At 43.2% G+C, this 22,372-nt stretch overlaps 1 protein-coding gene across 1 annotated transcript in view; it reads left to right on the top strand.

The window, feature by feature from the left end:
- RAPGEF5 (Rap guanine nucleotide exchange factor 5) overlaps positions 1 to 22,372 on the top strand; it is a 137,761-nt gene that overhangs the window by 68,589 nt on the left and 46,800 nt on the right. Inside the window, exons 11-12 of the mRNA XM_017823836.1 lie at positions 3,107 to 3,210; positions 3,556 to 3,644. Of these exons, the coding sequence (XP_017679325.1) occupies positions 3,107 to 3,210; positions 3,556 to 3,644 (193 nt within the window). The remainder of the gene's footprint in view (positions 1 to 3,106; positions 3,211 to 3,555; positions 3,645 to 22,372) is intronic.

The following is a 22,372-nucleotide window of genomic DNA, read 5'->3' as shown; positions in this document are numbered from 1 at the left end:
CTGTTTACTTGAAACTCCTGCTGGGAACTGACGTAGAGGTTGATAGTGCTGTGTTTAGCTATCAACAGATGATTAATTAAAAGCTGTAATAAATGTGAAATATAATGGTTGACAGATGCAGAGCTAGCTAAATTTCCTAGTGATGGGTAATGTGCACCAGGGATTGATTACAACATCCAAGCAGGATGTGAATGGTGCTTTTGAAGGGACAGCTGAGACAGGGAGAGTCTGCACAAGGCCACATGCAAAGTGAGACAGCGATTCAACTCTGTGGCGTCTCTGGTGCTCTGCCCCTTCCTGTACTACCTCTGTGAAAGCACAAGTCCAAATGTATTCTGATCCAGGCTACTGAGAGTCATTTCCTACCCTCTGCACTGGAGTGAAATAAATGTCAGATAGGCAGTGTGGGGGGCTCAAAGCTGAGGTGCTGGTGTAGCATCACCTGAGTGAACTGTGATTCTGCTGTTGATCTGGAGCATGAGCAGTGGTAGCCTCTCTGCCTCAATTCATCTGCCCAGCCATAAAATGAGAGAGGTGGTAACGCTGAGCCGCTGTGACCCCGCGTGGCCAGCACAGGTTGCAGGTGTAAAGGTCTGAAAAAGTGCTGTGAGGCTTCATTATTAATTGAAAATGTGATGAGAATGTCTCGAGTCAGTGTGCTGACTTCTAGGGACTTAGCTAGGATGCTGCCTTGCTCTTCAGTACACACTGCTTAGCACTTGGGGGCCCCTTGCATCCTCCTTCTCATCTGCCACTGTATTTAGATGGAGCATGCTGAGAGCAGCCTGGTTTTCTTACAGCAAGAATTAATTATTTCACAGACCATTCCAGATTCTGATAAATGAAGCGTGCCTTGATGTCATTTTAGAGTAATATCTGTAGTGAAATCAGAACTTGTGAAAATACATAGGACATGTCTTTGTGTTTTGCTTTGTTCAGGTTAGTTGTTGTGGTTTATGATATGACTAAAGGGCCTGACTGAACATAAAAATAACTCCTGCAGAAGTGGGAGTTTAATGAAATAATAATTATTCCCTTAAATTATTTTCAATATAAGATAGCAAAATTAAGAAATTCTCTATCCCTCTCCTTTTTGTGGCAAGTATTTATTATAGGTAATGAAAATCCAAATTGAACCCGACTGGCCTTAGTTTTGCACAATTTTTGTCTTTCCTGATAAAATAGGTTGATTTTTCTCTTCTTTGAAATTGCTAAAACAGGCAAGGACAAGAGGAAGAGCCTTATGAAAATCTCACCATTGGGGCACTTTATGCTGTTAATTCACAAAGAAGTACCCAAAAGGTTTTTTGAAAATGTTTCTGCTTAGTGAAATGCTGAAGGGGAAAGACCGTCATCCAGAACAACCATTGTTAATGTCCTTTCAGTGTGAGAGAGCTTTCACCCTCCCAGTGCTCCCTGTTGACTTGCTGCCAGCTGCTCATGTATGTAATGTATATGGGTGTGCTTAAAATCCATTCCCATCTATGTGGAAATAGATGGTTTGTACGAATACAGCACCATACATCACATATATGCTCCATATGTGCTGCAGTTTGGAATGTCAGTGAACACAGGGCTATTTTAGAGGATGCCAGAGAAAGGAAAGAGAAATTGAGCAATTTATTTGTTTGGATAAATCTCCCTGTTACTGAATTGCTTTAATGCTGCGCCTGTTTCTTGTTCTTCCTCTCCTTCTCTTTTGCTGCTTCTTTCATTGCAGTTTTTCAAATATGTAGGCAACAAAAAACCATGGCCAGTGGAATGGAAGGTTACAATTATGTATCCATATTCCTGTAATGCGGCTGCTCAGTAATGTCTCCTGGGAGTGTTACAATGAATATCTGACATTAATTGGCTCAGTACCTGTACGTCTGACCTTGTAGAAATTTAGTAGATCAATTCTACATTGTTGTTTACTGATAAAGAAAACTTTTTCAGGGTAGAGACTGCGTCTTCACACATCTGCCACAGTGACAACCAGAAGTAGCAGTCAGATTTACCGGGTCTTAGAATAAGAAATGAAAGAATAGAAAAAGGAGTCATAAAGCGATTTCTCTCCCTTGTTTTGCCAAGATAGATCTGTTCCTCATCAATTTTTAGCCCACTCGAAGTCTTTCTCACTGCTGGACCTACTCTTGATGCACAAATGCTGTTTTCTGTCCTTTGAGTAGTACACCTATTGCTTTCATAGGTGTGTTTGACATACTGAACGATATAACTAAACCAGGTCAGAATTAGAGGAACAGCACCTGGATTTACTCGCACTGCAACAGCTGCCTCTTTTGTTTCGCTCACCCTCCGGTGACTAAATCTGCCAGGAGGATCTAGCAGAGCGCTGGGAGCCGCTATTTGGCAGCCGCCGTGTTTCAATGCGCCCTGCTCAGTCAGCAACAACCTCTCATCTCCCGCACTGCTCAGTCAGCTGGCTTTGGCTGCACTGGGGATGCGGGCTGCGTGTGCACAAATGGATGATGGTTCAGCTCCATTCTGTTTGAGGGAGCACGGAGGGAGAAGTTAGTGCCCAAACTGCAGCTTAGCCAAGATTCACACCCGGGACAGTCACTGGGCTGACCTTTCTGTGAGGGTGTTTGTTTCCCGAGTTAAAAAGTTGTTGAAAAGAAGGGAGATCTGTACACGGAGTATTTTAGGAGATGCTCAGAGGAACACATTGCATGCCTGTTCCGCTGGTTTCGTTGCCTTTATTGAAGTACAGAAGGTGTATTCTGCCTCTGTACTACTGGCGTGCTCGGGAGCACTTGCCACTTTCAGACTATTGTTACCTGTCCTCTGCTTTATTTGATCGGAAGGGAATTAAAAAAGCCACCACGCTGGGGACACAGAAACCCGCATAGTCAAAGCCCCTCTCCCATCCCCACTGGCTTCTGTGAATTAAAATCCAACACAGGGAGCCCAGTGCTGCTCACAAAGGGGAGCCCGTTCCTCCTCTCTGCCCCGCGGTGTAAAGAGCCCCCTCCCCAGTTTAGGCCTCCGGCAGCGGTTCCCCCCGGTTGGAGCCCGCGGCGGGACAGCAGCCGCAGCCCCAGCCCCGACCCCGGCTGGCACTGACCGCGCTCTCTCTGTCGCTTTCCCCCCCTGCGCACGGAAGGCGGACGATGGAGGCGGCGGCGAGCGGGCGCGGGAGGCGGCCGGCGCGGCGCTGGTGCTGCGGAAGGTGTGGTCACGCAGCCCGGCCCCCGAGCGGCGCGGGAGGTAAGGCTTCCGCGGCTCCGGGCGTGCGGGGCTGGGCCGGCCGGGCCGGGCTCGGCGGCGGCGGCGGCGGGCGGGGCGGTGGCCCGCGGCCCCCGGCAGGGCGATGGCCCCCGGGGGGCGCGCCTAGGGCACGGGGCGGCGGGCGCGGCGGGAGCGGGGCGCCATGGGCAGCGGCAGGGTGCGGGTGCCTGAGGCGCTGGGGGGTCGCGGCGGGGAGCGGCCGCTGCCCACCTTCGACGTGCCTTACTTCAAGTACATCGACGAGGAGGACGAGGAGGATGAGTGGAGCAGCCGCTCGCAGTCCTCTACCGAGGATGACTCCGGGGACTCTCTGCTTTCTGACAGATACGTGGTGGTGTCGGGGACGCCGGAGAAGATTTTGGAGCATCTCCTCAGCGACCTGCACTTGGAAGCCGCCCAGGACAAAGAGACGGGTAAGGAGCGAGCCTGGCGGGGAGGCGGAGGAGGCCGGGGAGCGTGTGTCCCCGGCCCCGGGCGGGAATGGGGGAGAGGTGCCGGTGCCGGTGCTGGCAGAGCGAGGCGGGCCGAGGGTCGCTGCCGGGCACCGCCGGCCGCAAGCCGCTGCCAGCCTGATGTGCAGCCCGGGGCGATGCGAGGAACCCGTGAGCGCGGCGCGGCAGCCGGGAGGTGGCGGAGCGAGGCGCCGGCCCCGGGGCAGGAGCACCGTCGCTACCGGAGCCGCTCGGCAGATGCGAGCACAGCAGCAACTCGGGCCGGTCTACGTTCGGCTTTGGCTGCCGCCTAGGTAGCGCAAGCTGTGGCGGGCTTTGTACAGCACCCATGTCTCTGCAGGCAGGGCTGCCATCCCTCGTAGCCTGCAGCTATTGATCAGGATACTTGCAGTGCACCTCACCTACTGACAAGCTACTCGTATTGACACCACCCCAGTACTTTGACACAACTGCTTCATAGAAACGGCTTATAGCCCAGGGCACAGCATATCGCCCGATGCTCTACTTGCATATCTTCAATCAGAGAGTGTAGTTTATTCCAGCCTCGAGCAATTATTCTATAGGTCGGGCTACTTGACATGCAGTTTAATTTTCAGCTGGATTTCTTGGCAGTATGCGCAGCCTGCTGTCACCAAGAGCTCATGGAGTTCATCAGAAGTGCCTGTAACCTGCAATTCATAGATAGTTTTAATGAAAGCACTCAGGCTGGTGAGACTTTCGGAGGTCCCAAATACCGAAGAGGAGGGCAGATGGCTGTCTGTGGAGCTGTGCATTTGGTCTTCCCCAATAGGGTTAAAATGCATACTCCTGCTGCCTGTATATATCTTTCTCTACAAATGAGATTACTGAGAATAAACACACTTTAATCCTTTTAAGTGTCTGAAATTATAAATAACATCTGCGATTCCCAGAGGAACGTCTCAGAACAAGTCATTAGTTTAATGTGGGACAATAGGCATATTCCTAGTGCTGATGTGTCAATGCCCTGAAGAAACATATAGAGTGTCTGCCGGTGATATTATTACGGTGTTCCTACTGCCGCTTTTGTCTGCCTAGACATTAATATTTAGTGCTGAGAGAGGCTGTGGTTGTTTTCCTTTCACAGATGCACTCAAACTAGTTTGGAGTATAATTTACTTGAACCAGCTCATAGGTAGGGTAGTGAGGATCCTTCACTGGCCTTTTAAGGTCAAATATTGAATCCAGAATAAGTTTACCCATTAATGTTTATCACACACAGACTGGGGGACATCAGCTGCCAGTCTTTATATTCTGTTTCATCTTATTTTATAAGCTCACAATTTTGCTGGAAAACAGTGAGAATTTCACTGGTGATATGCATTATATTTTAGGTTTGTAAATGCAAAGCGCTCCTGCCATAAGGCATTAGATACATCCTCCCGTGTGCTGCCTATTCCTTTTTTCTCTTTGGTCTCTCTCCCTCCCATCACCGAAAGGCTGTTAGTAAGCTTGGTCTTATTGTTAGTGAGAGGGGCTGGTAAACTGTTCTCAAAACAAATGCTAAACCACTGCCTGGTTGTCAGCAGATGGTAAAGTATTTAAAGGTTGATTAGCTTCCACTCACCTCTTCTGCCTTATCCTAACTCCTTTTAGAAAGAAACAATTAGGCTCTGCCCTGTAGCCAGCCTTAACTGGATCCCAGGGACCATCACAGAGATATGTGCTAAACCTTGCCCGGCAGCTCTTCACCCCCTCAAGGGTAGCTTCTCATACCATTTTCTTCTGATTTTATTAATCTGGTAATATAGAACTTCATCAGAATAAAAGACTTTGGGAGTTATGTTTCCCAGTGGTTTATGAGGAGGAGGCTCCTGTAATGGTTTTTATCAGTTTGTTTTGCAGACTCAGTGACATTTGGCATGAGGAAGTATGGGATGTTGACTGTACATATGTACATCTTTGTGTGTGCACCTGACGGCATCCTTCTGCCATCTTTGTGTGCTTGGATTTACTGGTTTTTGTATTTTTTTCTAGTTCCAATCTGGCCCATCTTATATCAAGTTGCAGAGTTCCACAGGCTTGTATTTTAGCAGACCTAGCTTTGTGGAACAGAAAAGGATGATGTTGTACTCAGCTGCTGCTCCTGCTGTCTCTTTGCCAGTTCCAGGGTGAATTCCGTGGCCTCTGGCCTCTCGCTTTCCCTGCAGCCCCCAATGCAGTTTGTTTATTTGTGTCTGTAAAGAACATGAGAAAGGGCTGTTCTTACATATGCTGACGCACAAGGGGCTGTTGTTCCGTTTGACCCTTTGCACTGTTTCCCAAGGAGGGATGCTCTGCATGTTTTCATTCCCACCTTTTGTATACCAAATCATAACTGCAGCCCTCTATGGTTGTTAACAAAAAACTCCGCTGTCCTGGGGCTAGCAAGGTCATGGAGCTTCTTATAAACACTGACATGGCTGAATGATACACCATGGATTGCTTTCAGCTATCCTCCCTTTTCTAGCCCAAGTCAGCAGGTACTGCTTGCACTTGGAAGAGTAAAGGAAGCTTTGGGGCTAGTCTGGAATGAATTTAACTAGGGACCAGCCCAGGCCTTAAGACTTCCTACAACTGCTGCTAAACCTGTAGCAAGGTACCTTAAAGCACTCAGCTTAATAAACTCTGCTATAATAAACAGGTAGGGACCCAACCTGAAGATTTGTGCCATTGCCTGTGACATGATAAAGCACTGTTATAGCAGCTGAGGACACTTAAGAAGATGCTGCAATCTGCACAGCTAGACTAGTCTGTTGCTCAGGTGACTTCTGTAGGCAGGGTGTCTTGAAAGCCTGAGGTTTACAAGACTCTTTAGGCTTAACTCAATAGCTGTTTAATGACTGAGGGCTTTTTGTGATGACTGTGTCAGGGAGTATGTACAAGTTCTTGAGACATCACGTTAAATTTGGGCTTGCCACTAACAAAGGCTTGCTAGCTTCCATCTCGAAGGAAGTTTTTGTCTCACTGAGTTATATATAATCGGTAATGTACCAATTCCCAAGAACACTGTTCTTGTTCCCTACCATGAGATGGATGGAAATTTTAAATTTCTGTAATGAACTACTTTTCTGAGTCGTCTCTCAGGTTGTTGAAATCAGTGGGGAATGTCTACTGAGTGTGTATTTTAGAGTGCAGTTTGAAGTTTTGAGAACTGAACAGAGTGAGACACTTCAAATATGTCAATATCGAGGCAGAAAATGCAAGGCATACCTCCTGGGCTAATCCTCCTCAAGGATGAGGATTTGAACAAGTAATCTCCAAGAGGCCAAATCTTAGTGTCTTAAGATCTCTAATCCCTTCCCATTGACTACAACATTTCTTTCAGATTTTCTGCAAAATCTTTTATTTCTTCGTGTTAGCAGCATTTTCTTCTCTGGATATTCTGATGTAGTCTTCGGAGTATATTCTGACTGGTCTCTATTCAAACATACTATGTTGGGATGTGGTGGTTGCATTCAACATTTGGCAGCCTCTGGAATGACATAGTGATGATCACATTCACTGCTACTTCTCCAGGCTTGTCTGGATCCCTCAGATAGTTTCCTTCTATCCACTGGGCCACCTCTCTCAGGCAGCTTAAACAGAACATTGCCGAAGTAGAACATAATCTCCCTCGTTGCATCTGCTGACACCACCTGTCTTTTATCTCCCTGCTGTGGGATTCATTTTAGAGAATGAGTAGAGAGAAGAAGAGATTGATTTATGAAGGTCTTTGAGAGCAAGAAGCAGTGGGAAATGGAGATCTAGAGAAAGGAAATGAGGAATGGTATGGCTGGAGCAATGTGACAGTGTCAGTCTTAACTGATGTATCTTTGTAGTGGACTGGGTGAAAGGGATTGTGGCAAGGAGGAGGCATGATATTTTTGTTAGGCTGTTGCAGACATTAGGATGGCAAATGATGGAAGGCCTGGAGAAGGATTAAGGGTACAGAAAAAGAACAAATTCTCATGATGTAGCTAGAAGAGGTACAGAAGTATGGTCTGGATATCTTCAGAATAGGAAAAGAAAGGAGTAATGACCTTTGTGCCATGCTGTGTCACCTTATCTGGGACTGTGCATGATCCCTGGATTACTGGGAATTCTCCTCTGTCCCACAGAAGCAGCGTGACAGCTTATGATCCTAGGTTTAGGATCATAACATAGCACCTAGGAGGGGCCTTCAGACCGTGTCCATTTGTCCTAGAAGTACTAGGGTTACTAGTATAAGGGTTACTTTTGTTAAGTACATTCTGTTTCTACACTTGCATCAATGACACTGCTTTGATGTTGGACCATGACACCTCTGTGGACCTGTACGTAACCTTGTATGAGAATGGTACTATCTTGCGCGAACTGATCATAGTCAGCTGCTAAATGATGTTGCAAAAAAAATGGATATAGCTCTGCCTTTTCCAGGTGGCTGTATTTTATTTAATGATCCAAGAAAAAAAATCTGGTTGGTTTGTTATATCTTTTGTTTCTTAGCTATGATGGTTGTTGTTAGGTCTTTTGCTCACTACGCTATTTACTGATGATTAAAAGGTATTAAAAATGTACTCCTATGACTGACTGCCACATAGTCAACATAGGTGTATCTGATGCATGTGGACTGATGTCAACAGGAATAGATATTTGCTCAACACATTGTGATCCTACCTTCCAGCTTTTAGGATAGATAGAACAAATGCCTGCAAACCCTTCCTCTTACCAGTCCTTTATAATGAAATGTTGTCGGTCATAATTTTGAGGATTTTATAAACTTTCCCACAAAGTTTTAGGAAAATTTGGTGAACTGAGTGGGCTAAATGCATATTACTGCCGTGTCCATAGGAGTGGATCAAAAGTTTACTGGAGTACATGAGTGTAAGCATTGCAGAAAAGCTAAAATAATAATATATCTCAATGATCAATGTGAGAGAACCTGAGGAGGTTCTTGCAGAGGACCATTGCTTTGTGCAGTATGAGTCTAAGCTATCTCAAATTGGAGTGTCAGTAGAAGTAGGTTTAGAATAAATCAGTAAAATAAATAGTAACAAATCACCAGGATCACATATTATTCCCCAAAGACTTCTAAAGGAACTCTGATACGAAATTGCTGAACTCCTAACAGTGGTGTGTAATCTATCATATAAATCAGCTTGAGTGGCAGGGGAAGGTGGAAAATGTGATGCCAATTAAAAGAAATGGTTCTATTTGGGGAACATCTAAGTAATAAGGTTGTCATTTTACCAATACATTATTCCAGCATCAACTGGCGCTGTAGTCAAAAGAAGCAACTCAGCCTTTCCTGGCCACTCACTCTTGCCACTGCACTGGTACCTCTGTGCCCCTACAGCCTGTCGTGTGATTCTTAGCAGACCCAAGTACGGAGCTGGTTCTAGTTGATACTAACCAAGGAAATATTAAATTGTTAGTTTTAAGATGGATCAGTCTCCTGATCCGCTTAATCTGTTAGTGACACAAAGTTTGCCCCTGATTCAGATGGCAGCAGGAAGTGGGAAATGCACAGGTGAGGACAGCAGGAGAGAAGGACTGGTGTCTTTAGCAGCTGGACTTGCTTGCAAGAGTTTGATTAGATGCAAAATTCCAGCATGAAGTTATGCCTTTGTGCTGGGAAACTGGGTGGTAGTACAGTGAATGCAGAAGAAAGAAATGTATGCAGAAACATCGTACTGAGAAGAGAGAAATGTGGGGATTTTTTTTGCAGGCAGCTCAGATCTTTTGTATCCTGAAGAGCTGTTAAAGATATGAAGCAGTGTGAGGATATATATGGTCTGGTCTGCCTGTTTCTTATATTTCCAAAGAGCTTTTGATAAAGTCCCTTGCCAAAAATCCTTAAAGAAACTTAAAGATTGTTTTGATAAGGAAGAGGATGCTTTTCAGGACTGATCATTACTTAAAAGAGAGAAAATTAAAGGTGAGAGTAAGTTGTTAGTGTTTAAAATGGAGGGAATTCGCCATTGGAGACTGGGTGCTGCTGAGTGTGGAATGAAAATCTGAGGTAACATGATGTGCTGATGTTATTAAAAAATTGAGACTCTTGTGATAAATAAAGCCTGGTTTCACCTTTGGTGGCCATGCAAGCTTATATTCTTGTACACCCTGTTATCCCCACCTCTGTCTGTTTGAGTTGTGATAGATCAGGAAGCTGATTCAACTCAAAAATAGCCTCATGAAAGTAGTAAGAATAGGGCAGTGTAGAACTGGGAAAATAAGTTGGGAGTGGGTCCCTGCAAACTAGCCCTGTGGCTGAAGAAAGATGAAAGGAATAAAAATCTGCATGACTGCAGGATAAAATTGCAGATGGGATCCAAGTTTGAAAAATGCAAAGTAATGCGTTTTCTACCATGGAGAAGAGGAAATCCTCATTATACATATTCAACAGAAGTGCCAAATTGGCTATTATCACGCAGAAAATAGGTCTTTGGAGGTAGTGTGGGTAGTTCTTGGAAATTTTTTGATCAGCATTGGTAAAAAAGCAAATGGTATTTGGGCTAATTAGGACAGAAGACAAGCAAGAACCATAGTTATAATATTGCATAAATGTGTAATATGGTACGTATAATGTGGTTCCTTCTTCTCCCCCAGCTCAGAAAGGTTGAAAATGAAGTAAAGGGAAGCAGGGGTGATTAGAATTATGGATTAAATACATCTAAGAATAAATAGTCTAGGTCTGGTCTTCATAGGAGGGCAACTTTGGTAAAGGAGGCATATAAGATCTATAGGACTGAATTGTGTGGGGAAGGTGACATGGAAAGATTGTTCATTGTTTCTTATAATATACCAAGTGTTTTGTAACACAGCGAAATTATTTGGTTTATAAATCATGAAGAGAAGTAATTTTCTGATATAATGGACAGCTAAACTGTGAAAGTCATTGTTGTGAGGATTTGGGGGAGGCCAAAGATTGGAAGGGTTTAAAAACAAATCAGGCAAAATCCTGGCAAAAACTTCATCACTGCAGTAATGTCGATACAACTTCCCATTTGGAAAATCTACACTGCCAGTTGCTGGAAGCTAAGAGGGTGTATCCTGGAAAGATAACTCTGTAGTCTTTTTCTTAGTTTATTTCTTCCCCTGGGCATCCTCTGTTGGCTGCTGTCAAAGACCTGGTTCTTTTTTATTGGGGGTCTTTGATCTGACCTGGTCTATCACATGCTGCACATTGCAGTTTGAAAGGAATTAATCGGAATCCAAGATTATAATAAGATACTAGTTCTTTCAGGTAGGACAACTGAGTGAGTTATCAGTTCAGCTGGCAGCAGAGTGTGAAGAGTTTTCTGCTGAATGCCTTTGCAAATGACATTGTGGGACCTGAAGCTGGGATAAGAGAAGCAGGAGGTCTAGGGATATCATGAAGTTGGGACCAAAGCTGCCGGCGCTGAACTGGCTTCTGCTCAAATGGGAAGATCTGACATCCTGTAGTTTTCCACCTGTACATTGCCGTGTAACCCCTTCTCCTCAGCTATACTTGGTTTGACCTTGTTCCAAGCAGGTTTAGGTATCTCAGTAGGAATCTACTTTTTTCCTCTTTGATAGGATTATTTTCTGTCACAGTAGTGAGCTGAATCAGTTTGCAGAAGGAGCATCGTGTCTGGGTTTTGCTGCAGACAGTGTGTCACACGCTGCGGTGCCTAAGCTAATGGGAAATGCCAGTGAGGGGAATCTGTCTAAGATGCAGTCTTGCGTCAGGAGCTCAGACAGTTTTTCTGAGAAATGAAGATGCAGAGCCTGAAAAGGGTTTACTTGCACTTGGGCACTAAAACTTGTTTGGGCAAACTTTTGGAAAGGCAAAGTCTGGGAATGCTGCTCCTGAATTGTCTCACCATTATATCCAATGACTGGGTAACCAGAGTCAGCATGGGGAATGATAAACATCCTTAGTGGTTGGGACTATGTCTTCATGATCAGGACTGACTCTGTAGATACTGATGGTATTTTTTCAGTTCATCACCGCAAAAACTTTTATGCTGTAGAAACACCTAGCAATTTAGACTCTTTCAGGGAGAGAAAGGAACTGAGGTAGCCATCAGACAAACACATGGTTTCGGGATGCCCAGCAGCACCTAGGCACCTAAATAAATGTTTTTGTACTCTGTGTAAGAATAGCTGGTAGAGCCCAAGTGTTTAGTGTTTTGTGTTTGAGTAAAATTTGCAGAAGAAAAAGCTACCTATTCTATATGACAGTCAATTAGATCATAGTATTCTTAGTTTCTCAGTCTTTTCTCTGTAATGCTATGATATATTATAGCTAGTTTGTCACCTTTTGCTATGTGAGAAAGTGATGAGGAGCTGTCATGAAAGCCTAGTGTGAAACCATTTAATATGAAGATGTGCATTGTAGATGGTATCAGGGGTTTTGATGATCTTAGTTGTTTAAGCAGAAAAGAATTGGAAAGCGTAGGTCTATCAGGAGAATATTTTTAGGGGTAAGAATAATTTTCTTTTCACAGTGGAAAAGGCTTTTAACTTTTTTTTTTTTAAGTCAAAAAAGGCAGAATGTGTTCATTTATTGTACTGCAAAATAGGTTTGGGTCATATAAGCATTTTGATGAGGTACTTGGAAGATAAGACGTTATGACACTGGGAATTTGGTAAGGTTTCTGGAAACGTGACCTTAAAGAGGCTTAATCAGTTATTTGTAACATCCATTTTCCCTAATGATATTGGAAATATAGGTGATATGAATTATCAGATCAATGGATTAAGTATTTCAAATATATGAAATTATATGTCGTGGTAGATATATCTAAATTAACAGATAAATTACTGAGATTATAAAGACACATGTTGGTATATTTGAGAAGCATTTATATAGAACTTTTTTCAGAATGGTGCTTTCAATAATTCCTAATTGTCTGGTGCTGCTAAGCAAGGAAGTATATGAAAGGGATAAAAAATACTTGCAAGATATAAAAATGCTTGTATTTTAGTGGTGAAAGGAGTAGCAGAGTTGCCTCTTAGTTTCTGCCTTAGTCTGAATCCTTTCCTAATCACTCAAGTGGGGCTGGTCAGTGTCAAATGTAGTAGAAAGAACTTGTGTTCCCAGGTCAGAAGGTTGGGACTGAGGGCCATAAAGTCAAAGGGGAAAACTGAGTCACTGCACAGTGGTCATGCCAAAGAGATCGCTCTCATCAAGGGAGATGTCATCTTAGAAATATGCCAGCCACTTGGGTTGATTCCCCATCTGGCTCAAATGCTACGCTGGAGGTTGGGTCAGTTCCACAGCTACAGGTCCGAAGAATGAAGCAGGCCAGGTCCCTTCTGTTGCAACTGATGTCATACCGGCTCTAGTGAGCCATAAAGACATCAAAGACAAAGCAAATCAACATCATCTTGGAAAAAACTCATAGCCAAATTCTGAAGTGAATCTAAACTGTGGTAACTCTTGCTGACTTCTGTCTACTAGAGATCCATTCCCCTGCAGCAGTTCAATCAAACCACCAAGTGTGAAATGTATGAAGGGAGAGGACAACCCCTACTGCGAAGGTGAAATAACTTCCAGATCCTCTCAGCCCCCAGATACAGCCCTATCTTCATGTTTTCCCAGAATAAAACATATACAGTTATCTCAAAAGTGCTGTTTCTAGTAGATGAAAAGTGAGACCTGATTTGTAAGAGGGTAGCATAAGAGGAATAGCAACAGATGGTGTGTGGGCTGGCAGGGCAGTTATCTGTGAGAGTAGGAACTGGAAATGCAAAACTGAAATATCAGTGCTGCTGCTTCTTATAAAGTGTCCACATGTCCTACTCCTTCAGCTGGAGCCACAGAGTACACTGTCCTTCAGAAACCCCAACCATAGAGCCTTTCACCACAGGTCCCCCATCTTTCCTGCCCGCTTATCGTTCTTACTGCTTACTCATTGCTCTCCTTTCCTTCCTTCTAAAGGCTGATCTGCAAACTTGAAAAACTGGGCACTGTCTTCAATACTCTTTTTGTGTTCCTCTTCAATCACACAGGGATTACCCACTTGCTGTTTTAAGTAGGTGTGTTTGTACATTGATGACTCCTGTGTTGCTGTTGGCACTTAACAACCATTGCATTAAGATGGGAACTTGTTCTCAGGACACAGCAAAGCAGTCTTTCCTAAAAGCAGAATCTGTAATGTTATAAAACTGGGAGATGGTGCTCTGAAATTCTTTTTTTTTTTTTTTTTAGAAAGCCTTTATGGAGTGGGGAAGTTTTTATGTAAGAATACTGAAAACATAAAACTGTATCTTGGCATACTTGGCGCATCTCTGAGTCCAAGAATACAGTTCACACACTGTCTTTGGGGTTTGAGTTCCAGTGCTCCAAGTTGCTATAATACAATGATTTTTTTGTGAGATTAACATTTTCTGAGAAATATAAAGAGTGCCTTCATTCCCCGCCCACAGAGTGGAAGGATGGATTCACTGCAGACCTGTGCTTTGAGGTTGTGTATTAAGAATCTGAAAGAAATCTGCTCTTCAAAGCAGCTTTTTTCCCCCTTGTGAACTAAATTTACTCTCATGCTCTTAATTCCTCCTTCCCCCACAATCCTTCTTAACATGCCCTGAGTTCAAACAGTTTCATGATACTATGGAAGTAGCAGCCTTGGTTTTTTTGTGAGCAAGAGTGGGACTGGTTTTGGCTGTCGCCAAACTACAATTATTGTTTCTTTACTAAGCTCGCTCTCATACTGCCTGTTACTACCGTTAGGTGATACTTGGTTGTACAGTGTACTGATGCAGTCCTTTTCTTTCCCATTTTACTACTTTCTATAAATCCCTAGGCTCAGGGGTCACCTGGGGAGATTAAGAACAAAAAGCCACAACCCAAGACCTATTTGTGAACCGTTAATTAGTATAGATTTCTGCCTATTTCCCAATGGGTAGTGCCTTATGAGGGTTTTTGTGGGCTGTTAAGCTCTCCCTTAATAGCTGCAGACCTCGAGCTGCATTACTGCATCAAATGCCTCTGCTTGCTGTATAGCTGAATAAACACCATTGCTTGAGAAAGCCTGTCTGGGGCATTGGCACACTGGTGCCAACACACTCTGAATTATCAGGTGCAGCAGAGCTCTGCTCTGCCTTGCCCTAGTGCTGGCTGCTGCCTTCTCTAGCATGTCCGAGGAAATAAGAGGGGAAAGAGCAGATGTGACAACAGCTGCTGAAGGCCAAATTTGTTGTGTGCTGGAAGAAGTTTGCAGGGCATTCTGCTGTGGTTTGTGATATCTTGCTAGGTTTTGATTTTAGTGGGCAAGTCAGAAGATCAGCTGTTGGATGTAGGAATAGATGGTTGTAGTAGGAATACTTTAGTGAGAGAGGAGAGGCCTGTCTGAAAAGGAGATAATAGAGCAGAATGAGCTGAGCATAAATTCAGAAGACCTGTGCATTAATTGGAATTGGTAAACTCATAATGCAGGCTTTAAATTGCTGTTACTTTTTTAGAGGGAAAGGTTTGATCTAGTTTGGTATAATTTTGAGGTACATAACACCTTTTAGGAGAGTCTATGTGGTTGGCATTGGAGACAGTCCTGCTTGTTTTTTTAAAGTCAATTTTGATCCTTTCAGAGATTGAAATAGGAGTGGAATTACAGCACTTTGACAGCCAAAGGTTTTTCATGAGATGTCAGTTACCCTCATGGAGTTTAGCTGGCTCTGGCAGAAAAAGCTTTTCAGAATAGCATCAGTTACTGCAATAAAGTAAATTACTTGTCCCGTCTTTTAGACAAGGTGAAAACCACCAATGTGAGCTGTAGCTGTGGCAGCAGCTCACATCACTATCTCCCAAGCCAGGCTGAGATTGTGAGATGACCTTGTCTCAGTTCAGAAGTGCTTGTGAGATCCTTCCAAAACCCAACCAGTACTCTCTCTCTGAAGTGAAAATGTGACGTTTTCAAGGACATTGAGAGCAAAAATATTCTAGGGTGAGAGTTTGGGGAAAATAGATGAATGTAAATAAAATGGCAGCATTGATGGATCTAATTTTGATGGTAGCTAATAATAAAAAACTTTGGCTTTTTTGCGGCAGCATTTGGGATGAACTGTGATTTTATTCCTTTGCTTGAACTTGAGGTTTTGATGGAGATATAAATTGCCAGAATCAGGAATGTAATCATGGAGAAATCATGGTGTCTGACTTGGGACTGCTAGAGGCTTTTATACCTCACATTTTATTGCTTTTCAGTTTCTTCCCTCTTTTTTTTTTTCCTACACCCTGCATCCCCCTCCTGCCATTATCCTTCCTCTTCCCACTGCCCACAAGGTTCTGCCAATTCCACAAGCAGCCTTTCTTTAACCCTCTCCACCCCCCATTTCTTAGGATTTAGGGCTGGTTGACCTCTCTCTAGGAACCACTGCAGTTAAAACCAGAAAGCCAGATCCTGGTTTTGTTCTTTTTCAACCATGAATGTAGAGCCCTGGCATCAATACAATAATGAAACCCTTGTGTGGTTTCATTCCCTGTCCCATAGGAGCCTTGTCCGTGGGATTTTGTTTGTTGTTACTGTTAGTACATCATGGGGGATACACAGCCACAAGCTGGAAGCAAACAAACAACAGTGAAAAGCAACCACAAACAAATAGCATTTGTCAGATCCTCGTTGTCAAAGGGTTTTCATTCAAAATCTTAAAGTGGCAGTGACCATGTAGCATTGCTCCAAAGTATGAAAACCACCAATAATGGGCAAATGCAAACATTTTGCCTATTAAGATGACTACAGCTTCTACTCTTAGTGTCTGTAGAGGTTAACTGTCTTCATTGCTGTCTGTAGAATTTAACTCTGTAACAGGCAGGTGGGAAATTTCCATCCTGGCATGTGGCAGCAAGCAGTAGCAGAGAGGCAACAACTGTATGACTTAGCAATTAACACACACAGGTGCACCCCACTTCCCAGCAGGTGAAACACATCCTCACTTCCACCTTCAGCTACGCAGGCATTGAACAAAGAGGCTGCTTAGAGGTGGCCAGGTAATTCTTAGGACAGACAAACAGGTGCAGACCTCTGGCCTGCCAGAGCCCAGCCTGATTGTAAGGAGGCAGCCCTAGCCCTGCTGCAGCCTCCTTGCTGTCCTCTTCCCCGACCCAGAGAAAGGATGTCCCCCAGAGCAGGGCCACAGAAGCAAAGGGACACTATCTGTTCCCTGCTTGCTCTCCTTGTTTCTGCACTGTAGGGCTCCTGGGCCACACACAGCTTGCAAACACCTAGAAGACACCGTCTGTGCTGGGGCTACAGTGCTCTGTGCAGCAGGGATGCTTGGTGGTCAGGGAGCCCTCCCCCAGGGCTGTGTGAGATCCTGAGAAGCCATTGCCATCGTGGGGCCTTCTGGAACCCCGAAGTTTGCTGTGGGCAGCAGAAGCCCAAAGCACACACAAGGAGATTTTGGGATGTGGTCATTAGGGAAACCTAGGCACGCTGGGCAAGCTAAGTCTAAACTTGGGCAAAGGAAGGTCTCTGCCAGCTGAAACTGGGCTTCTCCTTTTGCAAAGCCACAAGGAGACATTTTCCTGAGGTCTGTCCTGTTATGGTATCACTGGGTTGAGGGAAATTTTGTTAGGATCTCCAGCATGATGGCCCGTCTCTCCAGGCAAAGATCTCGTGGGTTACTTGTGCAGCTTATGTAAATATTTTGGACAGGTTTTTCTCTTCGATGTGTGAATAGAGATCTTGTTAGTATTAATGAGAATCTAATCTCCCTGCTGGGGTGAGGGTTTTGACATGCAGATGGGCCATAGGGCACTTGATTTAATATCATAGTTTAAAGTATTGGAAATTTGTTCAGGGAATCGAGGTTAGTAAGATGTAATTTGGGAAGTTACAACTATGTTCTTGATTACAAAGAATGATAAATATTTAAAAACAATTTTCTAAAAGCATCTGAAAAACATGAAAATGCCATCAACTTTCCAAGAAGCTGCTGTACTGGGTTTTCTTGACAAATGGAGAGCGTTCAGATCCTCCTGGAGGGTATGGTCATGTAGATCTGGGATGAGGGAGTTTACAGCAAAGCAGTTGACCAAAGTGCTGCTGTTCATAGTGTTAGAAGAAAGCCAAGGGTCCTTTGAAGAATCACAGGGGTCCTTTGAACCCCTGTGATTTAGGGTAGTCCTGAGTATGAATCAGGACTAGGCAAGTCCATCATTAGACCATACACAAACTCCGTTGAGGTGAACGTTTGGCAGGATTTTGTGTTCCCTAATGCAGAGAACATCAGCTCTGTATGATCAAGCTCCAAACTGAACAAAAAATTTCAAATGGAAAGTGATTGCACCGCTTCTCCTGCTAATTTGTGAATCCAGAGATTCACAGTATTTGGCTTGACTATTCATGATCTATTTACTTTTTAAAATTCAGACATAGGCATGTGTGTGATGATTTATTCCTCCTTGTAATTGGATGCAGTGATTAAATGAGCTTGCGTATTATACTTCATTGTCCTTCTGGGATGTGGGCTACTGTGTGCTCAGCACAGCAGCTCCTAATGGAATTGATTCCAGCTTTTATAAATTTATTGTAATCAGTGATGTGTTTCTAAAAACTGATTTGGAAAATTGCTTTTAAATATACTTTTTCATATATGAAGCATTCATCTAGCTGTAGGGTGGTATGTAATCCTCAGAATCTTCTTTTAAGATGCTTTTTTACCTTCTCTGACAGGCACTCTTTAAGAAATATAAATATATGCTCACTATTTTGTAACCTGAAAGCTATAGGAAGTGTTACACCTAGCAGAAGTGTTAACTGGGCTGCAGCCAAGGACAAGTGATTGCAGTCTGAGACTGTCATCACATAATTTATGATTTTCCATGGGCTAACCAGTGGTGATATAGAAAGGATACTGCTTCTTAGCAAGGAAAAAACCCCCCTTTTTAATAATTGCATTTAACAACTAGTTGAATAAGCAAAGCAGTTTAATTAAAAAAAAACCAACCAAACAACCCCCAAATACCCTTTTGCAGAAAAAAATGCAGAAAGGTAATGAATTGGCATTTTATATAGAGAGAGAGTAATTCAGAAGCCACAGTGTGTGTGACTGGTGTTGTGCAACCATAGAGACAGTGATCTGCTCTGGGAATTTATAGTCCACTAAGAGAAAACTCAGCAACCTGGTGCAGCAGAGAGATGAGAATAGCACTGATAGGAAGCCTTGTTAGAGAAACAGGGTATGGACACAATTTGCAGAATTTTAAATAAGGAAGATATCTCAGTGATGCTAGTAGTCCCAGTGTTTTAGATTATATCTTTTAATAAAATAAAATAAAAAACCATTCCTGCCAGATACAGCTTAAGGCACTATCACTGCATCTCCTTTGGCTGAGTTCTTTTATGTCTACAGCCATAGCTGTGCTTAATGGCAGCCTTTACTTCAGGTGCACCTGTCGAAGAGACGCTATTGTCTCCCTGAAATAAAGGCTGCCAGCTGTGTCTGGAGAAAGTGTCAAACACACTATGTTCCTGTGAGCAATGAGAGTAAGTTTACTCATTGCTTATAGGAACATAGTGTCTTTGACAATTTGCTGCTCTGTCTCAAATTTGGTTGAAATTTGTCAACAGATTCAAAGTTACAGAGTTAAGGGAGAGCAAGATTGACAGACAGTTGGAGAGACAATTCAGTTGCAAAAGTCACTTTCCTTTGGGGAACAAGAAAGAAAAAGAAATGCTGAGGGAAAGTAGAAAGTATGCTGTTAGCCTACTTAATTTGAAGAGGATTTGAAAAATTGATAGGGAAAGGCAATTTGTAGAGGGATCACCATCTGACTCCCATTTGATGGTGTTGGCCAAATGCACTGGTATTGTCTGCATGGGACTGTGGAAAGGTGAGCAGAAAAGGAGTGAGGGCACTGGATTTGTGTACTCAGCCTTGGCAGGTACCTCCCACCTCTCCTGAGCCCATATCTGCCTCCTTTTCTTTGCACACTGAAAAAATAAAGCACATTTTACGAAAACTGTGTTGGCACTTATGGCCTAAAAGAGCTATAGAAATGAAAGATGACAGTGAGCACTAGTCACAGCCAGATGCTGTTACATGTAGTGGTGAAACATGGTTGTGGAGCAGATGATCCAAGAGGCACAGTTTAACACATTGTCTTGTGCGTTATTACAGTTTGTGATTTTTACCTTTATCCTTAGTATTGCATCAGACTCATATACGCTTGTACAGAAAGGTAAGGTTTACCTGTCAGCCAAGGAGATTCCTCTGTGCCCCAGGGAAATCCAGGAGACAGCTGGCTGTCTTGATGCAGAGCTAAAAACTGAACAAACAATTTCCATGAGATACAGATGCATCTCTTGCATTAAATGCTTTCCAGTGTGTGCATGAAAAGTACAGTATTTCATAAGACTTGTAAAAGAAAGATACAAAGGAAGAAAGGCATAATTTTGGACTGGTATAGTCCTGCAATCTAAGAGTTGTGTTTTGGATCTTTTTTTTTTTAGTGACTAAATCAATAAAGAATACTGAAAATCCAAAATAATGAGAAAAGTGAATATACACCTTTAGCAAATTACCCCAAAAGGCTTTCATCCAAAATTGCTTAATATCTCCACTTTATTTAACTGAAATAAGTGAGGCCATCAACTACAATCCCTGAGTAATTACGGTACAGCTGAATCCAGGATCTAATGCTGAGGTCCCTAGTGAGTAAAAATAGTTTGAAAATTATCAAAATAAAGGTGTTCATTGAGCTTTGAGCTACTGTGTATTGCAAGCAGCCAAAATGCACACAAACACAGTTCTGCTGCCATGGGGAAATATGCCCAAGAAGGTGTTTTACTCCCAAGCAGCTGAACTCTGGATAATATCTGTTCCTCATGTCTTACCACTGAATGATCTTTAAACAGGGCAAGGAAGAAGCTTTGTTATTTCTTTCATTCAGCTGTCAGCACAGGATTGTACTGACAAACACAATAGTTTGAAGTTATTAGATGTTCTTAATACAGACTATGTGCAAGACATTTTTTATTACTGTCTTACATTAAGATGTAATAATAAGGAAAAAAAACTATCTTTAATTACATGTTAACCTGTCACTAGAATGATTTGAGTGTCTCAGTATAGCAAGTACAATTTCAGGTTTATAATTTAAGGACGTATATCATGTAAATAAGTCTACAATTAGTGTAACAATGTATTTTAACACCACTATCATGAAACTTATCAGGTTTTTTTTTTTTGGAACCCGTTCACTGCAAGAGGAAGCAAAATGTAGCTGCTTTGTGAGTGCTCTGATGCTCTTTGTTCTGGATTTAAGCTGTGAAGCCATGCTTCACTGCCCTGGGTAGGGGGGAGGAAGGCAGGTGTGGAAATGTAAGATGCACGTATGGCCCTGTTTGGTTTTTGGATGTTGTGTCTCTTGTGCCATCCCTCTCCCAGCACAAGGAGGTCTCTGCTGTGTGTTACAGCTGTTTAGATAATGCATAAGTTATTTCAGAGGTATCTGAGAAGTGTGTGCCCATCAGCCTGAAGTATTGTACACCGTGGGCAAAATGCTGGAAGTGGCATCCTTCAGTGCAGCAGGGACACTGCAGTATGCTAATGTCTGTCTGGGTCTCCTGTGGGTTTGCAAGATGTATTCCCTCCTTCCCCATGCCCCCTGCCCAGCAGGACCTGTAACACATGGCAGCCATGCAGCTTCTTTGCTGGGCCTTTTGCCTCCATGTGTCAGAAGATACTGGCAGGTGACTCTCTGCTTAGGAGGTTACATGACAGTGAGCCACAGCTGTGTATATGCAAGACCCTAACCTAGTGTGTGTGACCCCATACACCAAAAATATCCCACCACTTGACCTTTCATGTGCTGAATGAAGTGCACAGTCTGTTCATTAGTCTAGTGCGTGCTATTCCCATCTTCTACAGACATTTGGACCAAATCCAACAGTTCTTGCTCAGATGAAAATGCCATCATTCCCTTTACAGGCAGTTCTGCCAAATCTACAGAAGCCAGGAGTGTTTTGTCAGTGGAGGTTTTGTTGTGCTAGGCTTCCCTGAAGAGATGCTGTGATGTTTACTGCACATGTTCTAGTGCCACATGTTGGAGAGCTTGCACTGCTTAGCATATTTATGATAATTTGGCTCCCAGGGGCAAGCAAGATTCTCCTTATATCTGTTTCCCCAGGCTGAAGCACAAAGAAATTTCCCCTTGTTGCTTTGTAGGGGGAAAATAATAGATTAAACCTTCTTGCTAAGCACTTTTAAAAAACATACAACACAGATCCGTACATTTCTATTCCCTCAAGGGACCCGTCCCTCTGGTCAGTATGGAAAGCAGTTAGGAGCAGGAGATGGGGATAACACTGCACACTGAAGTCTAGGCATTATACCTGACCTGCAGAGCTCTAGTTGGTGCACTGCCATATATAGTTTGATCTGTCCTTTATCCGTGTCATGTACCAGCATGGAATTTATTCTGGTCACTATACTGACTACAGCATAGTCATAATCTACTGGACTGGATATTGTCCAAATACACTGGATTTTGATGCCTGTAAGTAGGTACTGAAATTAAAAATGTTTAGTCATATATATATATATGTTATTTTTATGTTGCTAACAGAAAATTTGGGTTCATGTTGTTAGAAATGTCTCTGAAAGGTAGGCTGTTTTAAAGCATTTCACTTTGATAATCCTGAAATTAAGAACTCACAATCTTTGAAGATGTGTTGATTTTTTATATTTATATATAATATTAGATTTGAAGATTACTGTTTCCTAGGAGTGGATTTTCCAGTTCAGCAATGAGAAGGACA

This window comes from Lepidothrix coronata, unplaced genomic scaffold, assembly GCF_001604755.1.
Source record: "Lepidothrix coronata isolate B3197 unplaced genomic scaffold, Lepidothrix_coronata-1.0 Scaffold106, whole genome shotgun sequence".
In the NCBI taxonomy this organism is placed as follows: Eukaryota; Metazoa; Chordata; class Aves; order Passeriformes; family Pipridae; genus Lepidothrix; species Lepidothrix coronata.
Note: the sequence above shows the minus strand (reverse complement) of the source record. Positions and strands in the feature narration are given on the sequence as shown.